Genomic DNA, 22,604 nt, shown 5'->3' on the forward strand with positions numbered 1-22,604 from the left:
TTTGAGATATTTATAATGCAACTGAATAATTTATGTAATCATTTTTATTAGCTCTCATAATTTACCCTTTGTTTCCGTTAGTTTTTCCAGGATGATAATTTTATCTTATACCAACTACAAAACATAATGTTTCATTATAGGAGTAATATGTGCCATTCTGCTTAGAATTTAAAAGAGAATATGGGGCCTTCCTAGTAGTCCAGTGGCTAAGATGGCACTCAATGCAGGGAGCCCAGGTTCAATCCCTGGTCACAGAATACAAATTTTAACACAGTAGAAAGATTGCCTTATTGTACAAATGGCCTCTTTGCTATTTTGTTCTCATCTCTAGAGAAGTCCTGATTGTTCACTTACCCTGTAGAAACTAGTTGAAGTTGTGAATTTTTTTTTAGGTTTAGATTCTATATCATATCTGATAAAATTAACATTATATTAAAATGTTTTTTCAGCCCTCTAGCCACTCCAGTACTCTTGCCTGGAGAATCCCATGGATGGAGGAGCCTGGTAGGCTGCAGTCCATGTGGTCGCGAAGAGTTGGATACGACTGAGCGACTTCACTTTCACTTTTCACTTTCATGCATTGGAGAAGGAAATGGCAACCCACTCCAGTGTTCTTGCCTGGAGAATCCCAGGGATGGGGGAGCCTGGTGGGCTGCTGTCCATTGTCGCACAGAATCGGACACGACTGAAGTGACTTAGCAGCAGCAGCAGAAGCTACTACAAGGCTATCATTATATTATATATCAAAATGTTCTTCCTACTGCTAAGTCACTTCAGTCGTGTCTGACTCTGTGCGACTCCATAGATGGCAGCCCACCAGGCTCCCCCGTCCCTGGGATTCTCCAGGCAAGAACACTGGAGTGGGTTGCCATTTCCTTCTCCAATGCATGAAAGTGAAAAGTGAAAGTGAAGTTGCTCAGTTGTGTCTAACCCTCAGCGACCCCATGGACTGCAGCCTACCAGGCTCCTCCATCCTTGGGATTTTCCTGGTGAGAGTACTGGAGTGGGGTGCCATTGCCTTCTCCATGTTCTTCCTACAGAATAGTAAATTTCTCATAAAAATATATCATTTTAAAATATTTTCAGTAATCGGGTAGATCTAAGAGACTTATTTTGACAACACTATAAGCAATTTCTAAAATGTCACATAATGTGAACATGGAATAATATCTAAAACTAAGTGTTCTTAAATTATTTAACATGGAAAATTCTGTTCAAGTTGCCATTAGTCAACCCAAAGCATTTAAACTATGGGCTGAAGTTGCCACTTTGAATTTTTCACAAATTCACTAGTAAGCATAAAGTGGAAATGGCATACTCACACAAATTGTAATCAAAATTGTTGGAGTAACAATGCCATTAGTAAAGATTTAAGCCAAGATTTTCCTAAACCAAACTATTTTCCTAGTATTTTTCCTAAACTAGGAAGAGGATCATTCAGAGCAGAAATTTGATTCTTCACGTATGTGTGTTAAGACGAATTACATCAGAAGACACTTCATGTATAAAAAGCCAAAACTCATTAACTCAGTGTGTATTATAGTTCAAGTTTCTCACTGGGAAGCAGTTAGACTCCTGAGGACCATGCATTGAATTCTATAGGACCCCAATTTAATCACAGAGACTTCAACCTGAGCAAGCTATTGGCCTGATTGTTATTATTTGAAGCTGCTACATAAATTTTGTTAATGCCTCTATATGATTAATAATACCTTCTGTTCCAAGTGAAAGAACAAATATAGCAGCCAAATGGTCATATCATTAAAAAACTTTAACGTGGGCCCCTAGAGTGTTTTCCATGTCTGCTGTTTCCTAGAAAATGACCAGTTTAAAATACTATTCTAAGGAGACATATTTTGGGGTGGCAAATTCTGCTTCCTTTTGTAGAAATGGTGAGAAACATGGTGTGGCTTTCATGATGTTTCTCTGAAAACCAGGAGGAACAAATTAAATAGGGGTAGACCAATGTAACTGAACTGGAGAAGGGCATGACCTACTCCAGTATTCTTGCCTGGAGAATCCCATGGACAGAAGAGCCTGGTGGGCTACAGTCCATAGGGTTGCAAAGAGTCAGACATGACTAAAGCGACTGAGCATGCATGCAAGGTAACCGAAATGAAATCTGCAAAACCCCATCTTATTTTAGAGCCTCAGTCTTATCATCTTAAGCCCAAGGAAATCAATCCTAAATCCTTGGGGAGTGCTCAACTCTCCAAGGAGGAAAAACTAAAACCAGTCAGAGAACTGGTGAGGTCTTTCTTGGATGGAGATGCAAACTTAGATTGTTCAGTTATGCATGGGAGAATGAAATGAAAACTAGATGTGAAAAGGAGTAGACCAGAGCTCAGAAACTGGCTGCTGAATAAAAGAACAAATTTGTTTCCGAGTTTGCTTTATTTGTCTAGTACTTGTTTTTAGAAAAAGAAAAAAATGTATATTTGATTATCTTTGGGCATGGAATACTTTTCAATTTTCCATGTTTTCTGCAGTCCTTATGGTTGTATATTTTGCCACTTCTCTCATTTAACTTACTGGATGGCCCTGAGGGTATTTAAGCTTGTCATTCTTCTCTGTTGGCTATACATCAAAGCAGCTTTTTAAAAATTGCAAGGTTATTGTTAGGAGAGTGAGGCTACAGTGTGAATTTAGGAATTGTTGTTTCAGTTCTTTTGAGGAGCTAGAAAATATCTAGCTATCACCAGCTACCTTTTATTCATTTCCACAAATAATATTTATTGAGCACTTACTACTCTGTGCCAGCAACTGGGGATGCAATCAGAAATATGACAAGCATGGAGGGAGACAGATATCAGATCAGTAACCATGAAAATGTGAAGACAAATACAAATTATCATGGAAACGAAGAGAATCGAATGAGAGAGAAACAAGGGTCCTCCCTTATTTAGATGGAAAAATCTGGTAGGATCTCTCAGAAGAGGTGACATGCTGGTCAAGCTGAAGGTTGGGAAGGAACCAACCAGGCAAAAAGAAGAAGGAAATGTCTTTAAGAAAGAGAGAACCACAAGTGGGATGACCTTGAAGCAGAATGAACTTGGTAGGTCTGAGAAACAGAATGACTGGTGTGATTGAAATGTGGGTAGAGAGATGACCAAGGGTAAGATTATGCAGGACCTTATAGATCATTTAAAGAAGCTGGGATACTATTTCAAAGGGTATAGGTACCACTGAAGAGGTTCAAGCAAGGTAAGGTTAGAGCGTTTAAAAGGTTACTCGGGCTGCTGTGTGGAGGATGCACTGTAAGGGTACGAAGTGCAATGCTCCTGTCATCCAGGTGGTGGGTGCCGGAGACAGTGCAGGTCAACAGATTGGACGTGCAAAATCTTTCAGAACGAGGAAGACTCTTAATTGATAGGATATGGGTGTGAGTAAAAAACCAGTCAGTAGGGAGGGTTGTCAATTTGTGAAAGACTTAAAAAAAATTCTTTAACAGAGACCCTAAAGAAATTACACATTGAGGCTTACCCCTAAAACTGTTGAGCAATCATCATGATTCTTGGTAACTTGGCAGAGTTTCTGAAAATATGGATTTTTGCTAATTTTTCTTCCATTTAAGAAGATTTACATTACTGCAAAAACCACTAGACATGGGTAATTCAACCTAGTAGATAGTGAACAAAAATATATGAAAAATGTGTACTGTCTTTTGAGGAACAACTTGACTAGTCTCTTGCCCTGGATGTGCCGTAAAAAGATGTTGTTTCAGTTCAGTGCTATCGCAGGTTGGGTTCTTAGGAAGGAGAAACAGAATTTGGAGTGCTAGATATTTATCAGGGATGCATACCTGTGAAAGAAAGGAGGAAGCAAGCTTGGGCAAAAGAAAAAGTTCTCATGCAGGTTCAGCAAAGTCTGGGTCAACCCCAAAGAGGACCCTGGAGCTAATATTACCCATCAGAGTGACCTTCATTAAGCCCAAACTGTTGGGCTTGCCTTACCTCCTTGCTTCACTCTGTCTTTGGCATGGGTTGCTCCAGGAATGATGTGTCTCTTGGCGAGGGCTTTGTCTGCAGCTGAGTCCGACCCTGGAGGAGGTGACAGCTAAGCATTAAGTGCTCTCTAGAAGTGGATGCCACATTCCCATGTCCTCCAAAGGAGCTGTGTTGCTAAAGAGAAGTAGTAAGTAATTTGTCTAGCTGCTTTATTTTGTAATTTATGTACTTTCTTTCCTCCTGAGAACTCAAGATAAAACACACAATTTTTAAATCGTGAAATATTTACCAGTCTCTGGGACAATCTGACAGAGGTAAGAGATTGGAAGAAGAAAAACCAAGACCAGGAAAAGCACAAAGAGAAAAAACTAGTGGAAGGAGGCTTCTAGGAGCAAAGAGAAACAAATTTTAATAAAATGGCACCCAGTCCTGGAACTTGATTTCAACAATCACTACAGTGAACATTTCTTTAAAACAGGTTTTAAAATAACATTGTAAAATTTTAGCTCTCTTTTGTTTCCTTGACAGGTATGGAAAATATGAATAAAAGAGACCAACTATTCATGACAATTCAGAAAAATGATAGCTCAGGTATTTTTCCTACTTCTAAGCTTATTTTATGATTTATGGTGGATTATGGGTGATATAAAACTAGAATGTTGATTTGCAAAATTTTAATAATGGAAGGTTCATTTTTTTGGTCATAGTGAAAATTTCTTCGGTTTCCTCACAGTAATCAGACCAATCATTCTTTCCTTCACTGTGCTTGTCCTTAAGTCATTTGGAGCCTTCTTCCCATCATGTGAGACCCATGATATACTTAATAAATTTTAGTTGCTTTACATTGCACAGGTGAATTTTTCACATCATTGAGGTAATGATGCTTGAATTACTCAAATTTTTATACTTCATGTTTCTTCGCCTTGGAGTTCAGTTCATTCAGTTCAGTTGCTCAGTTGTGTCCAACTCTTTGCGACCCCATGAACTGCAGCATGCCAGGCCTCCCTGTCCATCACCAACTCCCAGAGTTTACCCAAACTCATGTCCATTGAGTCATTGATGCCATCCAACCAGCTCATCTTCTGTTGTCCCCTTCTCCTGCCCTCAATCTTTCCCAGCATCAGGGTCTTTTCCAATGAGTCAGCTCTTTGCATCAGGTGGCCAAAGTATTGGAGTTTCAGCTTCAACATCAGTCCTTCCAATGAACACCCAGGACTGATCTCCTTTAGGATGGACTGGTTGGATCTCCTTGCAGTCCAAGGGACTCTCAAGAGTCTTCTGCAACACCACAGTTCAAAAGCATCAATTCTTCGGCACTCAGCTTTATAGTCCAACTCTCACATCCATACATGACCACTGGAAAAACCATAGCCTTGACTATCCTCTACCTATATTTTATTTTATCAAAATAGTTAATATCAAGCTAAACTAGGACATTTTATATAGTTGGATGGAGAATGCCTGCCCACACATTTTATATCATTTTTTATCTTATCTGGCCTATTAAATTTCTTAGCTATCAGTTTTAATCTCTTTTGTATTTAACTGAGTCAATTTTTCTAGGTTAAAAATGCAACTATGACTTTAAAAGTTATATTTACTTAATTTGATTCATATGAATGTGATACTTAAATAGTCACAGTTAATGACTAACACATATTAAATAAAAAGAATGATCACACGTTGTATCTTGACAGTATAATTTTCTAAAATTCTCAATATATTAAAAAAATGGAAGTATTCCTTTTATCTTCTTTTAGAAGTAATTTTGTTTGAGGAATATAGTGGTAATATTTTTTAAATTTCCAGAAATAGAATTTAAATATACTATGAATATTGTAACATATTATTTCTTATATTTGCTTTAAAATGTTTAAAAATAAGACCAGTAGTCAACATGTTGCCAAAACTCTATTTTGACTTCCAATAACATAACATTGTTTCTTTGTCATTTTCTGTTTTTGATGAAAAACAGATAATCTGATATTTCATATGAAAAATGAAATCAGAAGCACCAGGTATAAACCAGTAGACTACCAACAATTGCATGCATTAACTGAAGCAAAAAAGTTAGCTTCTGCCTCTACAGAGCTAAAGGTTAGATTCGTGTATGTGTGTTTTCTATTAATAGTTTTGGAAAATTGAATTGCTAGGAAGTAAAATGATATTTACAATGAAATGTGAAAATAAATAACATTCTAAGTAGTTTTTAGAATCTTCCAACTATTGGTAATAGTGAATGGGAACATTTATTGGATACTCTCAGACATTGGGCTCTGTACTTTACATGCATGACTCATTTACTGCTCGTAACAATCCCATGAAGCCTGAATTCAACTTTATTTTCAGAAAGATAGCTATTTCATTAGCTTTCAACAATTTCTAACATAGTCTAAAAAAATTAAAAATACAAAAAGTGCTAGCCATGGCTTATCATCTAATTTACAGCTCCTTCTGCAGCACAAAATATGCCCCTAGGTGTCTCTTTTCTAGAATTCTCTTTTTGCCTTGATCTAAGAAAAGTGAACCTCAACTAGATTTGAAAGAGGTTAATGTTCCAAGTGATTGTGCACAATATTTTAGGATCATGGATGAGTTTAGGATTGCTCATGCAATATATTTCCTTCTTATTCAAATAATAGAATACTTTATAAATAGCATTTCCATTGCTTGGTTGCATCCAAAAATCTGGTTTGGCGAAGCAACAAACTAAGCAATTTACAAACTTTTATGTGTATTTAATATTTTGTGCTATATTAGCTTTGCATTGCTTTTTATTGTTAATATCTTTTTAAAAAGGCAACTGTCATGATTTCAAGGCATATTTGTTACCCTATTCTGGAGAAATTACCATATATTCATGAGCTATGTCCCCTCAAACTATGGAGACCACTTAAAATGTTGGGCACTATCTGTTTCAGATACAACTTTAAAATAATTTAATATTATCAGGACATTCAAAGAAAATTTATGGGAAGATCTTTTATATGACTATCATCCTAATAAGCCATTTTCATATTTCTGACTTCTGTGCTAATCCATTGTATATATACCATTGTACACATTCATACATATAATAAATATTTACTATGTGCCTTGAATGTACAGTGGTGAGCAAAATACAACACCTACCTTCATGGGGTGTAATATTTTCAGGAGAGAGGAAGAATAGAAGCTAGTGTTTATGAAATAAGCCCTGAAATGAAATTAGTAGTACCAAGAATGTGCGTGCATATATGCTAAGTTGCTTCAGTCATGTCTGACACTTTATGACCCTATGAACTGTAGCCTGCCAGATCCCTCTGTCCATGGGATTCTCCCGGCTAGAATACTGGAGTGGGTTGCCATGCCCTCCTCCAGAGGACCTTCCTGACCAGGGGATCAAACCTGGGTCTCTTAAGTCTCCTGCACTGGCAGGTGGGTTCTTTACCACTAGTGCCACCTAGAAGCCCACACTAAGTATAAACTAAATCCACCCCCCACCAAAAAAAAAAAAGTCTAATGTACAATAACAGAACTTGATACTAATTGGGTGGAAAGGAAGGCTTTTCTAAGAAAGTGACATTGAATTGGGATCTCAAGGACAATAAGAATTAGCCAAAAAAACAGGAATGATAACTACTTCAAGTAGAAAAAGATGCTTACTTTATCACATCCCAATTATTAGATATGTAGCTTGTATCCAGTTTTTGATATTGAAAATCATATTTCCATAAATATCTTTATGCCTAGACACCTTATGTGGGTAAATTCCCATGAATGGGATGTTTGGGCCAAAAAAGTATGAATTTTTTTAGTTCTCTCCCAAAGTACTGTTGTAACAAATATGTCACCACAAACATTTTATCTATGCCCTTTTCAGTATTGGAAAATGTACAGTTGACTCTTGAGCATTGCAAGGGTTAGGGGTGCTGACCATCGGCTTGAAGAATGTCTGTGTAAAACCAGACACATATTTTGGATGATTCCCCCTCTTTGAATGGGGAATCACTGAATGTTAAAAATCAATATTTGGTCAAAGTGAATTTCTCTTTGAGGATAGAATTGCTATCAAATTTTAAATTATTAAGGTGATTTTTAAAGTTTGGCATTAAGTGCAGGGATAATAATTTCCTAACACTGTCAGCTAACTAGGCTGCTTCTCTGGCTATTGTGTTATTCATTTGTGAGATTAAACAAATAACCATCTACAACCAATATTTTAAATAATATCAAGTACCTTTTTGTTCACAGAATATAATTTACAAAGACGCTTTTTAGTTACATATTTTCTAGAAAAAACTTGTTATCCGGGATTCATAACTTGGCAAATCTCAAAGAAATCTCTTGCTTTAAACTACCAAATATGGTTCAGTACTGAAAATGTCTGTAGCAATCATTTTGGCAAGCTTTTTGCTTTCATTTTTGGTGTCCATAGATTCATAATAATAAAGAATTATCCATTTAAAGCATTTTTGTAAAATCTATTGTTTTGAATTTTGGTCAGTGAGAACAAAATGTGTCCTACATAGCTCAGCATTTTCTAACAGTCTTCTTTGCTTTCTATAAATTTCACTTTTTATTTTATTTTATAAGGAAGATGTATTGGGAATGTTGTTTTCATGATTTTTGGATCCTTCCCTTCTCATTTAATTTAGAGATATCAAGTTGACATTTTGCTTTTAATTTATTCTTCTAAGATGTGAAGAATTCCCAAATAGGACTTTTTCTTGAAAGACTCATGGCTTAGATGGAGTTAGATAATGGAAAATTAGATACAATTATTAACATTTATTTTGTTTAATGTTATGAATGCTAATATATCAAACAGCCTACACCAACTAGAATTATGATAATACTGTCTCTGTTATCCTTTCTTATATTGTGGTTTAACTTTTTGTAAAATATGTTGGCTAAGAAATTATATTTTATTCTTAGTGTCAAATAGTTAACACATTCTCTCTTAATATTTATATTAATTATCAGTGAATTCTCAATTCATTTTACTAATTAAATGTGCTCATTCTTTGCACATGAAATTAACAGCTTCAACAATCATTGTTAGTTACTATAGCACTTTACTATGGCAATATTGAATGTAGACATTCTTAACCTGAATGATAGAATGTTAACATTTAAAGCACGTAAGATTTTTACTTCAACTTATATCTAGAATGCTTACCTATATTTGAAAAGCAGTTAACAATAAGTATTTTTAACTAACAATAAATTCAGGAGACTTCCCTGATTTGTTTTGCTGATATTGTTATACTGATTTGATGTGATAGTGACCTATATAATTGCTATGTTATTGATCATGCACAAGTTATGGTATGCTAGATCAGATGCTAATGCTCACATTGAGTAATCTAGTCTTTCAAAGGCTGAGATTGGACCTGAAGCCAAAGAGTAAAGGTGGGCAGAAAATCAAGACCAATTTTTGGTAAATTAAATGTTAACTCTTCATTCCCAATTTAAGTACAAAAGAGATATTTCCAATTATTTTTATTTGAATTTCTTTGCCTAGCAAGAATTAATATTTCTTCTTGTCTAGCTCAAGTAATCCACCTACTATTTCTTGTTTTTAAAAACATTACAATATGGACAACTGCAAGAATACAATTACAATTGTAAAATACATTACAATATGGACAGTTGCATCATTAGAGTGAATAGTTATTAATCTCCACATGATATTATCCACCTTCAACTATTAACAACTCTTGACCATTGTTTCCACTGTACTCTCACCTACAATTTCCCTCTATAACAGATTATTTTGAATCAAATCTCAGATATTATAATATTCACCATAATTATTTCACTATGTATTTTTAAAAGATTAGGGCTATAAAACCCCAAACCCTATAATACCATTACTATTAAAATGTTAATGATTTCTTAATAATTTCAAATAATCGATGTTAAATCTCCCTGATTGTCTCCAATTTTTTCAAATTTTTTTCAAGTTAGCATCTAAATAATATCCATATATTATATTTGATATTTACTTTTTTAAGGTTTTCTCCTCCATCCTCTTATATTCTTATAATTTATTTTTTGAAAAAATTATAGTATTTGTTCTTTATAGTTTCTTATAGCCTGGATTTTGCTGATTATATCCTGGTGGTGTCATTAAATATGTTTTCCTATCTCTTGTATTTCCAGTAATTGGTAGTTATTTGCAGAGACTTGATCAGATTCAAATTCAATTTATTTTGGTAAGAACACATTGACAGAATCTCTGTGCTTGTCTTTTTTCATTACAAACAGTGCTGCAGGGGATAGATTAGTTTATTTATCTTTTTATACTTTGGCCAATATAGTTTTCAGGTAGATTAGTATAGGTATGATTGCTGCTGCTGCTGCTGCTGCTAAATCGCTTCAGTCGTGTCCGACTCTGTGCGACCCCATAGACGGCTGCCCACTAGGCTCCCCCGTCCCTGGGATTCTCCAGGCAAGAATACTGGAGTGGGTTGCCATTTCCTTCTCCAATGTATGCAAGTGAAAAGTGAAAGTGAAGTCCCTCAGTCGTGTCCGACTCCTAGCAACCCCATGGACTGCAGCCTACCAGGCTCCTCTGCCGTGGGATTTTCCAGGCACGAGGTCAAAGGATAAATCCATAAGAAACTCCAAATTCCCTTCCATGGGAGTTTGCACCGTTTGCATTCCCACTTGCAATGTAAGAGAGAGCATGTTTTCCCATAGCCTCACATCATAGTGTTTTGTTGAACATTTGAATTTTTGCCAATTTGATGTTAGATGAGGAATGACATCTTAGTGTAATTTTTAATTTTGACAGTTTTCATTGAGTTATAACTCACATATAGTGAAGTACACAAATCTAAAGTGTACATGTCAGTGAATTTTGGCACAGGCATATGCAACCAGCACCTAAATTGTCTACTAATTACTGCTGCTTCTATCTAAAGATGGGTTATGTGGCCCATAGGACTTTTAGGGTGCCTATTTAGGGTTTTGGGAGATGGAAATGGCAACCCCCTCCAGTACTCCTGCCTGGAGAATCCTGTGGACAGAGGAGCCTGGTGGGCTGCTGTCCATGGGGTCGCAGGGTCGGACACGACCGAAGTGACTTAGCATGCATGCATGCATTGGAGAAGAAAAATGGCAACCCACTCCAGTACTCTTGCCTGGAGAATCCCAGGGGCAGAGGAGCCTGGTGGGCTGCCATCTATGGGGTCACACAGGGTTGGACACGACTGAAGTGATTTAGCAGCAGCATTTAGGGTTTTATTATCTTGGCTCATCACAGTAAACTACAAATAAAACATCTACTTTCTGATGTTTTTAATGAATGTATGACTTTTATAATTTTTAATTCATCAGCATTCTGCCTAAATAATCATCTACCTTAAAAATTGACTTCAGATGGCTTGTTGCTCAGCAAACTGAATTGGAATCATCTAGAAATTACTGATAAAAAGATACAACATTAAATCTTTTTATTTTTAAAAAAAACTTTTCTTTTTTTAAAAAAAGTTTTTGGCCTGAGGATAGAAGGAGAGTCAGTGAGTGAATTTACAAAGAAATCAGGATGTTCTGCAAAATATTGGCAGTGTCTAGTGAAAAATAGTAGCTTTGTTTTGACTTTTATAGTCTACCTAATTGGTCTTTCCCTGGGTCCACAGGCAGCAGCATTGATTTTTTTTAAGCTATAAAAATCTGTCTTCATCTTTCACCAATGTGTTTTAATTTTTTTTTACAATATGGACCAAATATGTCAAAGAAATCTAATTTTAAAAGTTTTGCCTGATGCAACAAACTCCAGAGACTATAGATGGCAAAAGTTGGAATGAGTTTTAGGCATTCTTCAAGCAAACACAAGAGTGTCTGAATTCAGAAACACTACATATGCAATTTTATTTTTTCAGTGAAATAGAGATGGCTATATATTTTTCTGCAATGACCTGTTCTGATTTAAATATACTTTTCTCCAAAATTTCATAATTGTAACACTCTTAAGATTTGACTTTGTGTTTTTTTAAGTGATGCTTGGGTTATTTTATTTTCTTATACTCCTAATTTTGAATCAGTAACCAGAACAGCAGAAAGATAAACTCAAGGTTACAGTAATCAGTGAATGACAGCTAGAAATAGCATGCATTATACAGTCTTTTTAGAGTTTCTCTTCTGAAGTTTTTATATCTTCAGTATTGATCTCTTAAAGCTTTTAGAATACTGAGTATTCTAGTGGCAGTGAAAATATAAAATATGCATATTTCATTGAGTTTCTGATTTGAGATTAGCACTTTTATAGATGTTTTAAAGTATTGATATGAAATATACAAGTTCAGTCAGAGTCTAACCAGGAAACAGACAAATACTCAAGGATTTAGAATAGAGGGGTTGTTAATGCAGGAAATAGTTACACAGGTGATGGAGCTGAGAAGCCAGAGGGCTGTGAACCAACATAGGGATTACAACAGAAGAAAGTCATTATCTTGCCTGGGTTGGAGAGACATTTAGCAAAAGCAAGGTTGTAGCACACTCCATAGGCTAAGGTTACCCAGAGATAGCTGGAACCAGGGTAGAACTGTCAGGAAATGTTGGTGCAATGGAGAAGATGCAGATGCTTGTGGAGACCCCTCTGAGAGCAGAGAGGAGTGAATAATCCTTTGGCTTGCCTTTCCTTCCTCCCTCCAATCACCCACCACCAGTGTCTCCCTTTGGCTGAACCCAGCTGGAAGGCAGTTTCAGGGGTGTCTGAGAAACACAGGCTGCTCTCTGATGGGAAGCAGATGAGGGAGCTGGCCAAGAATGGATCTTAAGGCAAACAGACCCAAGCTTGACATAGCTTATTAGCAGAAACCCCAAAGCATGAATTATGTACATTTTTTTTTGAAAAGTCATAAAATTTGGGAAAAATTAAATTGATTTGAAAATTTGGGTTTCAGTGCTCTTTTTCACTATTTCCTTGTTTAATACCTTCAAATAAAGATTTGCCTGAAGTTTTAAAAAACTTTATTTACAAAGTCATGGAGTCAAAAGATTAAAATTGTACATATAATTCAAAGTCATATTTCTAGTAGATGCTGAAACTAAGGCCAGTCCTCCTAATAACTTATCCAATGATTTTTTTTTTCCCATCCTGTGCTGAAGGATTACATAAAACCAATCCGAATACCAAGGTTCTATGTGATTCTGATATTTACAACCTTGATGGTCTTGACCAAGTTTTTTAATCTATCTGAACTTCAGTGTCCTCATGTGTAAAATGAGAATAATGATATTATGATGCTTGGCAGGGAAGATGTGTAAAAAGGCAAGATAATATATAGAATATTCATGCAAATTTTCCTTGAGTTGGATGAATAAGGTGTTATTTATTATATGTGTGGAAAATAGATTTTTTCCTTTCTAAAGAAAGAAAAATAACTTTCTTTAGAAAGATGCTAGTGTTAGAAAATGCATGAATAGGATTGACAAAGAGAAAGTATTTAACTTAGAAAATACAAATTAAACATTTTTATTTTGGAAACACTTAAAAAACATCAGAATTGCTTTCTTTTGTTCCTCTGAATCTAGATCAGAAAAACAGTGCAGACTTCAAAGTTATCTAAAGAACAAACACTAATAAAGCAACACAAGCAAGTGTGGTGGCAAGAACACCAAAGGCTAAATGAAGTCAGGTAAGAACTGAGAGAAATCTCAATATGAATATGCAGGAATTACTGAGTTGCACTTATCTAGGTAGATGTTCTGTAACTTTCTATTTTAATTAAACCATTATAATCAAAATGTAACATTACAGTTGAATTGGACAGTAAATCAAATTAAAATCCTTTCCTTTCTCACTCTAAAGCAGCTATACTCCAATACAGTTTTTTTCAAAAAATAAAAAAAGAGCCCTTTCATTTCTTCAGTTTAATTTAGAATCTGTTAAATATATTAATTTATTAATACATTTCCTTTCCTTCAGAAAAAAAGAGATAATCTTCTATATCTGCTAATCACTTACTTCTCTGCACTCCCATTCATACTTGTATTTATATTATACTTTAGCACATTGGATTATAATATTAGGCTTACATATTTGTCTTCTTACAAAGTGGTAAACTTCTTGGGGACAAACATCCCATCATATTCATCTTTACCTAGGATACATAGAAAGAGATAAATGTTTACAGTAAATGAACTAAGGGATTCAAATTGAGTGATTTCTAAATGCAGCTGCATCATAACTAATTCAATTTGGATTTTTGACTTTTGCTGTTATTTTCAGCAGTCACTTCAAGATAAATTAAAACAAAATAATGATTTTATGTGGTGGTGGTTTAGTTGCAAGTCGTGTCCGACTCTTGTGATGGACTATAGCCTGCCAGGATTCTCCAGGCAAGAATACTAGAGTGGTTTGCCATTTCTTTCTCCAGAGGATCTTCCTGACCCAGGAATTGAACCCAGGTCTCCAGGCATTGCAGACAGATTCTTTACCAACTGAGCCACATTTTATATTTGGTCTTAAATGTAATCTTTGAGAGAGAAATTCCTTTTCAAAGGTCAAGGCAGGAAGAGGAGGCAGATGTGTTTCCCCTCCTTTTGGGGCATATATATTAGTTTTAATGATGGTGGTATTTATAAAGTATGATTTTTAAAATATATACTTGTAAGCATATATTTTATAAAAAACAGATAATTTTGTGGTCTCATTCTAAGCTAAACTTCCAAGTATTAATACCATGAACTTTATTTTTGACATGCATGCTTTTCATATTATAGGAGTTTCCTATTCTGGCAAGTGATTCCTACATGTGACATAAAAGGCTCATGAATGGAAATAGTTTTACATTATTATATAACTTAAAGAAAAAATTATATAGATTTTCTCATTCATATTTCCAAAATGAAAACAAATCACATCCATCTTATCCCTCAAAATATCAACTTTTATGGAGATAATGTTTGAGCCCATTGGAAAATTTTATTTTTAGATTTGCATAATTGAAAAATGAAAGCCAATAGAAAGTTTTAATTATGGTGTTCACTGATGCAGGCTCAAATATAAAGACACTAGAGAAAGTTATCTTGGCTATTCCATACCCTTCTTCCTGTGTGTATGTGTTGTTCTTGAGGTAGATAAAAGAGGTATATACATATTATTATGGAAAGTAATTCTTTTGGGCTGAACTGGAATGACACAAAGATGATGAAAATGAGGAATATTCAAGTAACAACATTATGTCTTGAAACTTGTAAGAACTGAAATTGGATAAACAAGAAGAATTCCAAGATAACTTTCTCTGTTTTCTTGAATGTAGGCTAATTTCAACATGTAGTCAGTGAAATTAAAAACTACTAGTGATGGAAAGAAAGTTCAAGAAATGGCTAAAAGTTCAAGAATTTAAGGACCACCAGAAAATCAGGAGTTTAAACTCTGTGTCTCTCAATGTTTAAAACCTACCTTCCCTTTTAATAAAAGATTGAAAGTAAAAATTTTTATGTATCACCGTAAGACACTTCATTTAAAAATCTCAGATCCCCAGAAGGTAAGGGCTTCCAATGGCATCTAGCTTTTGCTGGGTAATTTAGTATATACCAAGTAGTATGTTGGGGCATCCCTGGTGGCTGAGACAGTAAATAATCCGCCTGCAGTGTGGGAGACCTGGGTTTGATCCCTGGGTCGAGAAGATCCCCTGGAGAAGAGAATGGCTACCCACTCCAGTATTCTTGCCTGGAGAATTCCATGGACTGAAGAATCTGGCGGGCTACAGGCTTATGGCGGGTTGCAAAGAGTCAGACGCAGCTGAGTGGCTAACACTTTCACTCACTTTCAGGTAGTATGTTCAGTACTTTACACGCTTTGTTTCATTTAATCTTTACAATGACCCTGCAGAGTAGGTATCATTGTTATCCTAATTTTACAGATGGGAACCTGGAGGTTCAGAGGATTAAAGTTATTTGCAGAAGGTAAATCAGCTAGTTTATGTGGAGGTGGTATTGAATCATTTGCCTTTAACTCCTAGGCTCATTGAACATGGATCTGAGCAGGTTTTTCTTTTTTTCTAGTGGGCTCCATTCTCATCACCTGAGATCTAATTGATCTAGTCTTGCTAGGGAAAAAAAAAAGTAAAGCATTTCCCTAAACTTAGTTCTTTGAAATCTATCATAAGAAGATTAGATGATTAAAATTTTAAAGTATAAAATTATATTTTATATTAAATTTATAAAATTATATTTACTATTACTATGGTTTCCAAACTATACCCCCTTGAAGACCTTGATACAATTTGGCAGGAGCACTTTCTTCCTTGTTTCAGAATGACTGGTTTAGAGATTAGGAGGAGGTTATTTATATTGGCCATGTGGTAAGGAATTACAATTATTATTTTAGTAGACCTTTTGAGTAATAAAGTTTGAGAGGTTTATTTGTAAGCCTTACTACTTTTACTATAGTTTCTTTTAGAAATATATGTCATTTACTCATAATTTTAGTTTTAAAGCATTATTTTAAAAATAGCACCTTTATCCAGAAAACATCATGAGGTTTTACCAATAATTAAATATTATCTGGAAAAGTGTCTTTAAGTATGAAAATGAGACCAGTACCCATACTGTGTGACTCAGGCCATCTGAGAATTTACTGAGTTGATCCCTTAGCCAATTATTGTGAGATTTCCTTCCCTGCCTTTTCTGGTACACAGAAATTGGGACAGCCTCTTACAAGAGAGAAAAGCCAATCAAACAGATAGTCTGAGGTCCCCAACTGTCTGCACTGCTGAATTCCTTCCTTGTTGGAGGGGTAGAGCTCTGGCCTTCAGCCTGTCTGGTGCCCTCATTTTCTGCTGATCCTCTGTCTGTTAGTTCCAATGAAGGAACTTTAACATCCTCTCTTACTCCATCTTTCACAGTCCTTGCCACTGTGCTGTTGTTTGCATAAGTGGCTTATGACTCCACCACTCTCCAGTGCCCCATGTTTCACTTGTTCTGCCTAAATTGGTAACGTTGCCTCAGAAATCCCAGGAGGCTCTGGGTAACTTTCGATCTCCTAAAGAGACTGATTCTACTACACCTGGAACTTTGGCAGCATCTTGGAAGGGCAAGGAGTGTGAGAGTAGACTCCTGAGAGCTCAAATGTGTCCTTACCAGGCTGATTTATCTTGCAAGAGATTGCATTGCAACTGGGTTTATCTAGGAAGTAGATTAATATATCCTCTAGACAAGCAGTCACACACAGACTCAGGAGAATTCTTGTAGTATCATCATATTCAGTGGTACCAGAGGACAGGTCAAGTAGCAGCAGGAAGTACTTAAATTGGCAGATTTGGACAAGGAAAGTTGCCTTCAATTTGTCCCATCTTCAGATGCAGAGGCAATTGTATGTGCTGCAGAGTTCTGACTTGGTGAACACTTGGTACTAAGTCTACATGTCAGTGGTGAACAGGCAGGGTTCTCTTCCCAAGAGTTACCAGTTTTAATGCCTTTGAGCCCATTGCAATTTTTATCTATATTTCCTCAATCAAATTCTACAAAGCAGATATATTCTTCAAGATACTCCATGGAGAATAATGAATTTCCATGTCCCATAATTAGGAAAATATTACATATTTCATCCCTTTTTGGAGAACCTCAATGCACTTTAGCATAATCAAGTTTCTGAATAATCCAGCACTATATAAACTTATCTGATTTGTTTAGTTCGCCATTTCCAAGTTTTCCCTACCATCTTATTGATGTTTCTGTTTTATGGGACATGATTTGGGAAACAATGTATATTCACAAGCTTGTCATGTAGTACTTGGTTCTGGATTTTGTTAGCCAATTAGGACAGTTAGAGAAATAGACTAGTCTTGCCTGTTGGGTCAGGGTTGTTGATCTAGAAAGCCAGGATGGAGCTTACTAGAATTATTACATGCACAGTAGCAGATTGATCTCCTGTATGAACAAAGCCAGTTCTGTTGGTTTTTATGTTCTACTATGGCTTTCTGGATGATGAAAATATAAGGGGACTAAGCTAAATAATTCATAAGTGCTATATTTTTGTTTAAAAAATCTAAGTAAAACTTCCCTGGTGGTTCAGTGGTTAAGAATGTGCCTTGGAACTATAAAACACTGATGAAAGTAATCAAAGATGACACAAATAGATGGAGAAATATACCATGTTCGTGGATTGGAAGAATTAACATAGTGAAAATGAGTATACTACCCAAAGCAATCTATAGATTCAATGCAATCCCTATCAAGCTACCAAGGGTATTTTTCAGAGAACTAGAACAAATAATTTCACAAGTTTTATGGAAATACAAAACACCTCGAATAACCAAAGCAATCTTGAGAAAGATGAATGGAACTGGAGGAATCAAGCTGCCTGACTTCAGGCTCTACTACAAAGCCACAGGCATCAAGACAGAAACACAGATCAATGGAACAAAATAGAAAGCCCAGAGATAAATCCACACACCTATGGATACCTTATCTTTGACAAAGGAGGCAAGAAAATACAATGGAGAAAAGACAATCTCTTTAACAAGTGGTGCTGGGAAAACTGGTCAACCACTTGAAAAGACTGAAACTAGAACACTTTCTAAAACCATACACAAAAATTAACTCAAAATGGATTAAAGATCTAAACGTAAGACCAGAAACTATAAAACTCCTAGAGGAAAACAGGCAAAACACTCTCTGATGTAAACCATAGCAGAATCCTCTATGACCCACATCCCAGAGTAATGGAAATAAAAGCAAAAAAAAAACAAAAAAAAACAAATGGGACCTAATTAAACTTAAAAGCTTTTGCACAATGAAGGAAACTATAAGCAAGGTGAAAAGACAGCCTTCAGAATGGGAGAAAATAATAGCAAATGAAGCAACTGACAAAGAATGAATCTCAAAAATATACAAGCAACTTCTGCAGCTCAATTCCAGAAAAATAAGTGACCCAATCAAAAAATGGACCAAAGAACTAAACAGACATTTTTCCAAAGAAGACATACAGATGGCTAACAAACACATGAAAAGATGCTCAACATCACTCATTATCAGAGAAATGCAAATCAAAACCACTATGAGGTACCATTTTACGCCAGTCAAAATGGCTACTATCACAAAGTCTACAAGCAATAAATGCTGGAGAGGGTGTAGAGAAAAAGGAACCGTCTTACACTGTTGGTGGGAATGCAATCTAGTACAGCCACTATGGAGAACAGTGTGGCGATTCCTTAAAAAACTGAAAATAGAACTGCCATATGACCCAGCAATCCCACTGCTGGGCATACACACTGAGGAAACCAGAAGTGAAAGAGACACATGTACCCCAATGTTCATCGCAGCACTGTTTACAATAGCCAGGACATGGAAGCAACCTAGATGTCCATTGGCAGAACTGTGGTCCATATACACAATGGGATATTACTCAGCTATTAAAAAGAATGTATTTGAATCAGTTCTAATGAGGTGGATGAAACTGGAGCCTATTATACAGAGTGAAGTAAGTCAGAAAGAAAAACACCAATACAGTATATTAATGCAGACTCATTGGAAAAGACTCTGATGCTGGGAGGGAGGCAGGAGGAGAAGGGGACGACAGAGGATGAGATGGCTGGATGGCATCACTGGTTTGATGGACGTGGGTCTCAGTGAACTCTGGGAGTTGGTGATGGACAGGGAGGCCTGGCGTGCTGCGATTCATGGGGTTGTGAAGAGTCGGACACAACTGAGCGACTGATCTGATCTGATGGAATTTAGAATGATGGTAACGATGACCCTATATATGAGACAGCAAAAGAGACACAGATGTAAAGAACAGACTTTTGGACTCTGTGGGAGAAGGCGAGGGTGGGATGATTTGAGAGAATAGCATTGAAACATGTATATTATAGTATGTGAAATAGATCGCCAGTCTATGTATTTGAATCAGTTCTAATGAGGTGGATGAAACTGGAGCCTATTATACAGAGTGTGCTCAGGGCTGGTGCACTGGGATGACCCTGAGGGATGGGATGGGGCGGGAGGTGGGAGCGGGGTTCAGGATGGGGAACACATGTATACCCATGGCTGATTCATGTGAATATATGGCAAAAACCACCACAATATTGTAAAGTAATTAGCCTCCAATTAAAAAAAAAAAAGAAAAGAATGTGCCTTGCAATGGAGAGAGTGCAAGTTCGATCCCTAGTTGGGAATGGGATCCTACATGCCACAGGGCAATTAAGCCCTTATACTGAAACTATAAGAAAAAATCCCAAATGACGCAACAAAGACCTAATACAGCCAAATAAATTAAAAAAAAAATGTTATGAAATAACTTCTGGGTATTCTCCACTATCATGCACCCATTCTCAGTATACCAATTTCATCAGTTCAGTCACTCAGGTGTGTCCTACTCTTTGTGACCCCACTGACTGCAGCACACCAGGCTCCCTTGTCTATCACCAATATTTGAAGCTTGCTCAAACTCATGTACATCGAGTTGGTGATGCCATCCAACTATCTCATCCTCTGTCATCCCCTTCTCCTCCTGCTTTCAATCTTTCCTAGCATCAGGGTCTTTTCCAATGAATCAGTTCTTCGGATCAGGTGGCTAAAGTATTGGAGATTCAGCTTCAGCATCAGTCCTTCCAATGCATAGTCAGGACTGATTTCCTTTACTGGTTTGATCATTTCACATATGATAATATACATGTTTGATTGACTGGTTTGATCTCCTTGCAGTCCAGGGGACTCTCAAGAGTCTTCTCCAACATGACAGTTCAAAACCATCATTTCTTCAGTGCTCAGCTTTCTTTATAGTCCAACTCTCACATCCATACATGACTACTGGAAAAACCAAAGCTTTGACTAGATGGACCTTTGTTGGCAAAGTAATGTCTCTGATTTTTAATATGCTGTCTAGGTTGGTCATAGCTTCCAAGCAAGTAAGCTTGCTTCCAAGCTTACTCCTTGGAAGCAAGGAGTAAGCATCTTTTAATTTCATGGCTGCAGTCACCATCTGCAGTGATTTTGGAGCCCCCAAAATAAAGTCTGTCACTGTTTCCATTGTTTCCCCATCTATTTGCCATGAAGTGATGGGACCGAATGCCATGTTTATGATCATGGCATCCAGTCCCATCAATTTCATATGTAATCTTAAAAAAACTTTTGACTAAGACCATATGCTAAAGAAATAGTGTCATCTACAGTAGCACCCCCTCCTTTATACATGTAAACAAAACCCTTGTCTCATATTTGTAAATTGGCTTAAAAGATGATGGCACTATATAAAATAGGATAGCATGCAGCCACAAAGGTAAACAATAATTACAAAAATTACTTGGGATAAATAAATAATTATTTATTATTATTAAAGTTAGTTTTCAAAAAGTCTTAATGTAAAATGGTAGATAGGCTATAATTACAACTATTTAAAATATTCATGCCTATAGACAAGGGCTAGAAACTTACATACAAAAATAAAAATAATCATATTAAAGTATATTTTCTTATTTTATACCATTTAAATGATGGTATCTTAACAATCATAATAAATCAAAACTCTTTATGATTTTTATTAAACCTGCCATAAATAAGGGATTGAGTACAGTATATTTATGTCCATTTAGTGCTGGTTATAGTTTTACTCTAAAATGACTATATTTAAATAATATAGTAAAAGTTTATTAAGATTTATTATATTTTTGGTATATAAAATATATACTTTTACTCCCATTTCCCTAAGTCAGGACCTTCTCTGAACTTTTAAAATAACCTCCTTGTTGGTCCAGGTTTGCCTTATCCCCTCTTCATCTTCCATTTTTATTGACCACCCTCCTTCCAGCCCATCATCCATCTTGTTGCCTTGGAAATCTTTCTGAAACACAGATCTGAATTGGTGTGGTCAGCTTAATATCCCTCAGCAGCTCCCCACTTCCCACTGCTCTTTCCACCTGAAATAGTGCATGGATGTACCCTGTCCTTGCCTTGCTAATGGACATTAGGAATGTACTATGCTGTCTGAATTAATGAACAGGTGAATGAAACCACATTAGATTGAGTATTTCTACTGCTAGTTATTTTTTAACTTGTATATATGTTTATGATTATAATATAATTGATTAAGATATTGTCTATTTCAGATACAAAATGGAATCTGAAATAAAATCCTTATTCAGTGAAGAGAACATTGGAAATGAATGTCTTTCTGACCTTATGAATTTTGGTAGGTTTTGTTTTTTATTTGGTCCCACATTTAAAGGGGAGTTTTTTTTTTTTTTTTTTTGAAAATTTCATAGCTTTAAACACTTTTATTTTTAAGTAAGAAGAAATTTATTTATTAATTTTTTTTTAAGAGAGTCTTTTAATCTTAGCTTTTTTTTTAAATTTAGATTTTACTCCTCATGGCCAAGACTCTCAGAGGACTAGCTCTCTGCCTGCCATTTACATTTTTTATTTTATTTTATTTTATTTTTAAACTTTACATAATTGTATTAGTTTTGCCAAATATTAAAATGAATCCGCCACAGGTATACATGTGTTCCCCATCCTGAACCCTCCTCCCTCCCCATTCCATCCCTCTGGGTTGTCCCAGTGCACCAGCCCCAAGCATCCAGTATCGTGCATCGAATCTGGACTGGCAACTCGTTTCATACATGATATTTACATGTTTCAATGCCATTCTCCCTAATCTTCCCACCCTCTCCCTCTCTCACAGAGTCCATAAGACTGTTCTATACATCAGTGTCTCTTTCG

The 22,604-nt window shown here is 36.0% G+C and overlaps 1 protein-coding gene across 1 annotated transcript in view; it reads left to right on the plus strand.

The window, feature by feature from the left end:
- CCDC148 (coiled-coil domain containing 148) overlaps positions 1 to 22,604 on the plus strand; it is a 317,318-nt gene that overhangs the window by 81,580 nt on the left and 213,134 nt on the right. The window contains exons 3-6 of the mRNA XM_055572507.1: positions 4,476 to 4,538; positions 5,923 to 6,044; positions 13,473 to 13,576; positions 21,992 to 22,074. Coding sequence (XP_055428482.1) covers positions 4,478 to 4,538; positions 5,923 to 6,044; positions 13,473 to 13,576; positions 21,992 to 22,074 — 370 coding nt within the window. The 5' untranslated portion in view covers positions 4,476 to 4,477. The remainder of the gene's footprint in view (positions 1 to 4,475; positions 4,539 to 5,922; positions 6,045 to 13,472; positions 13,577 to 21,991; positions 22,075 to 22,604) is intronic.

The sequence above is a fragment of the Bubalus kerabau genome, chromosome 3, assembly GCF_029407905.1.
Source record: "Bubalus kerabau isolate K-KA32 ecotype Philippines breed swamp buffalo chromosome 3, PCC_UOA_SB_1v2, whole genome shotgun sequence".
Classification (NCBI taxonomy): domain Eukaryota; kingdom Metazoa; phylum Chordata; class Mammalia; order Artiodactyla; family Bovidae; genus Bubalus; species Bubalus kerabau.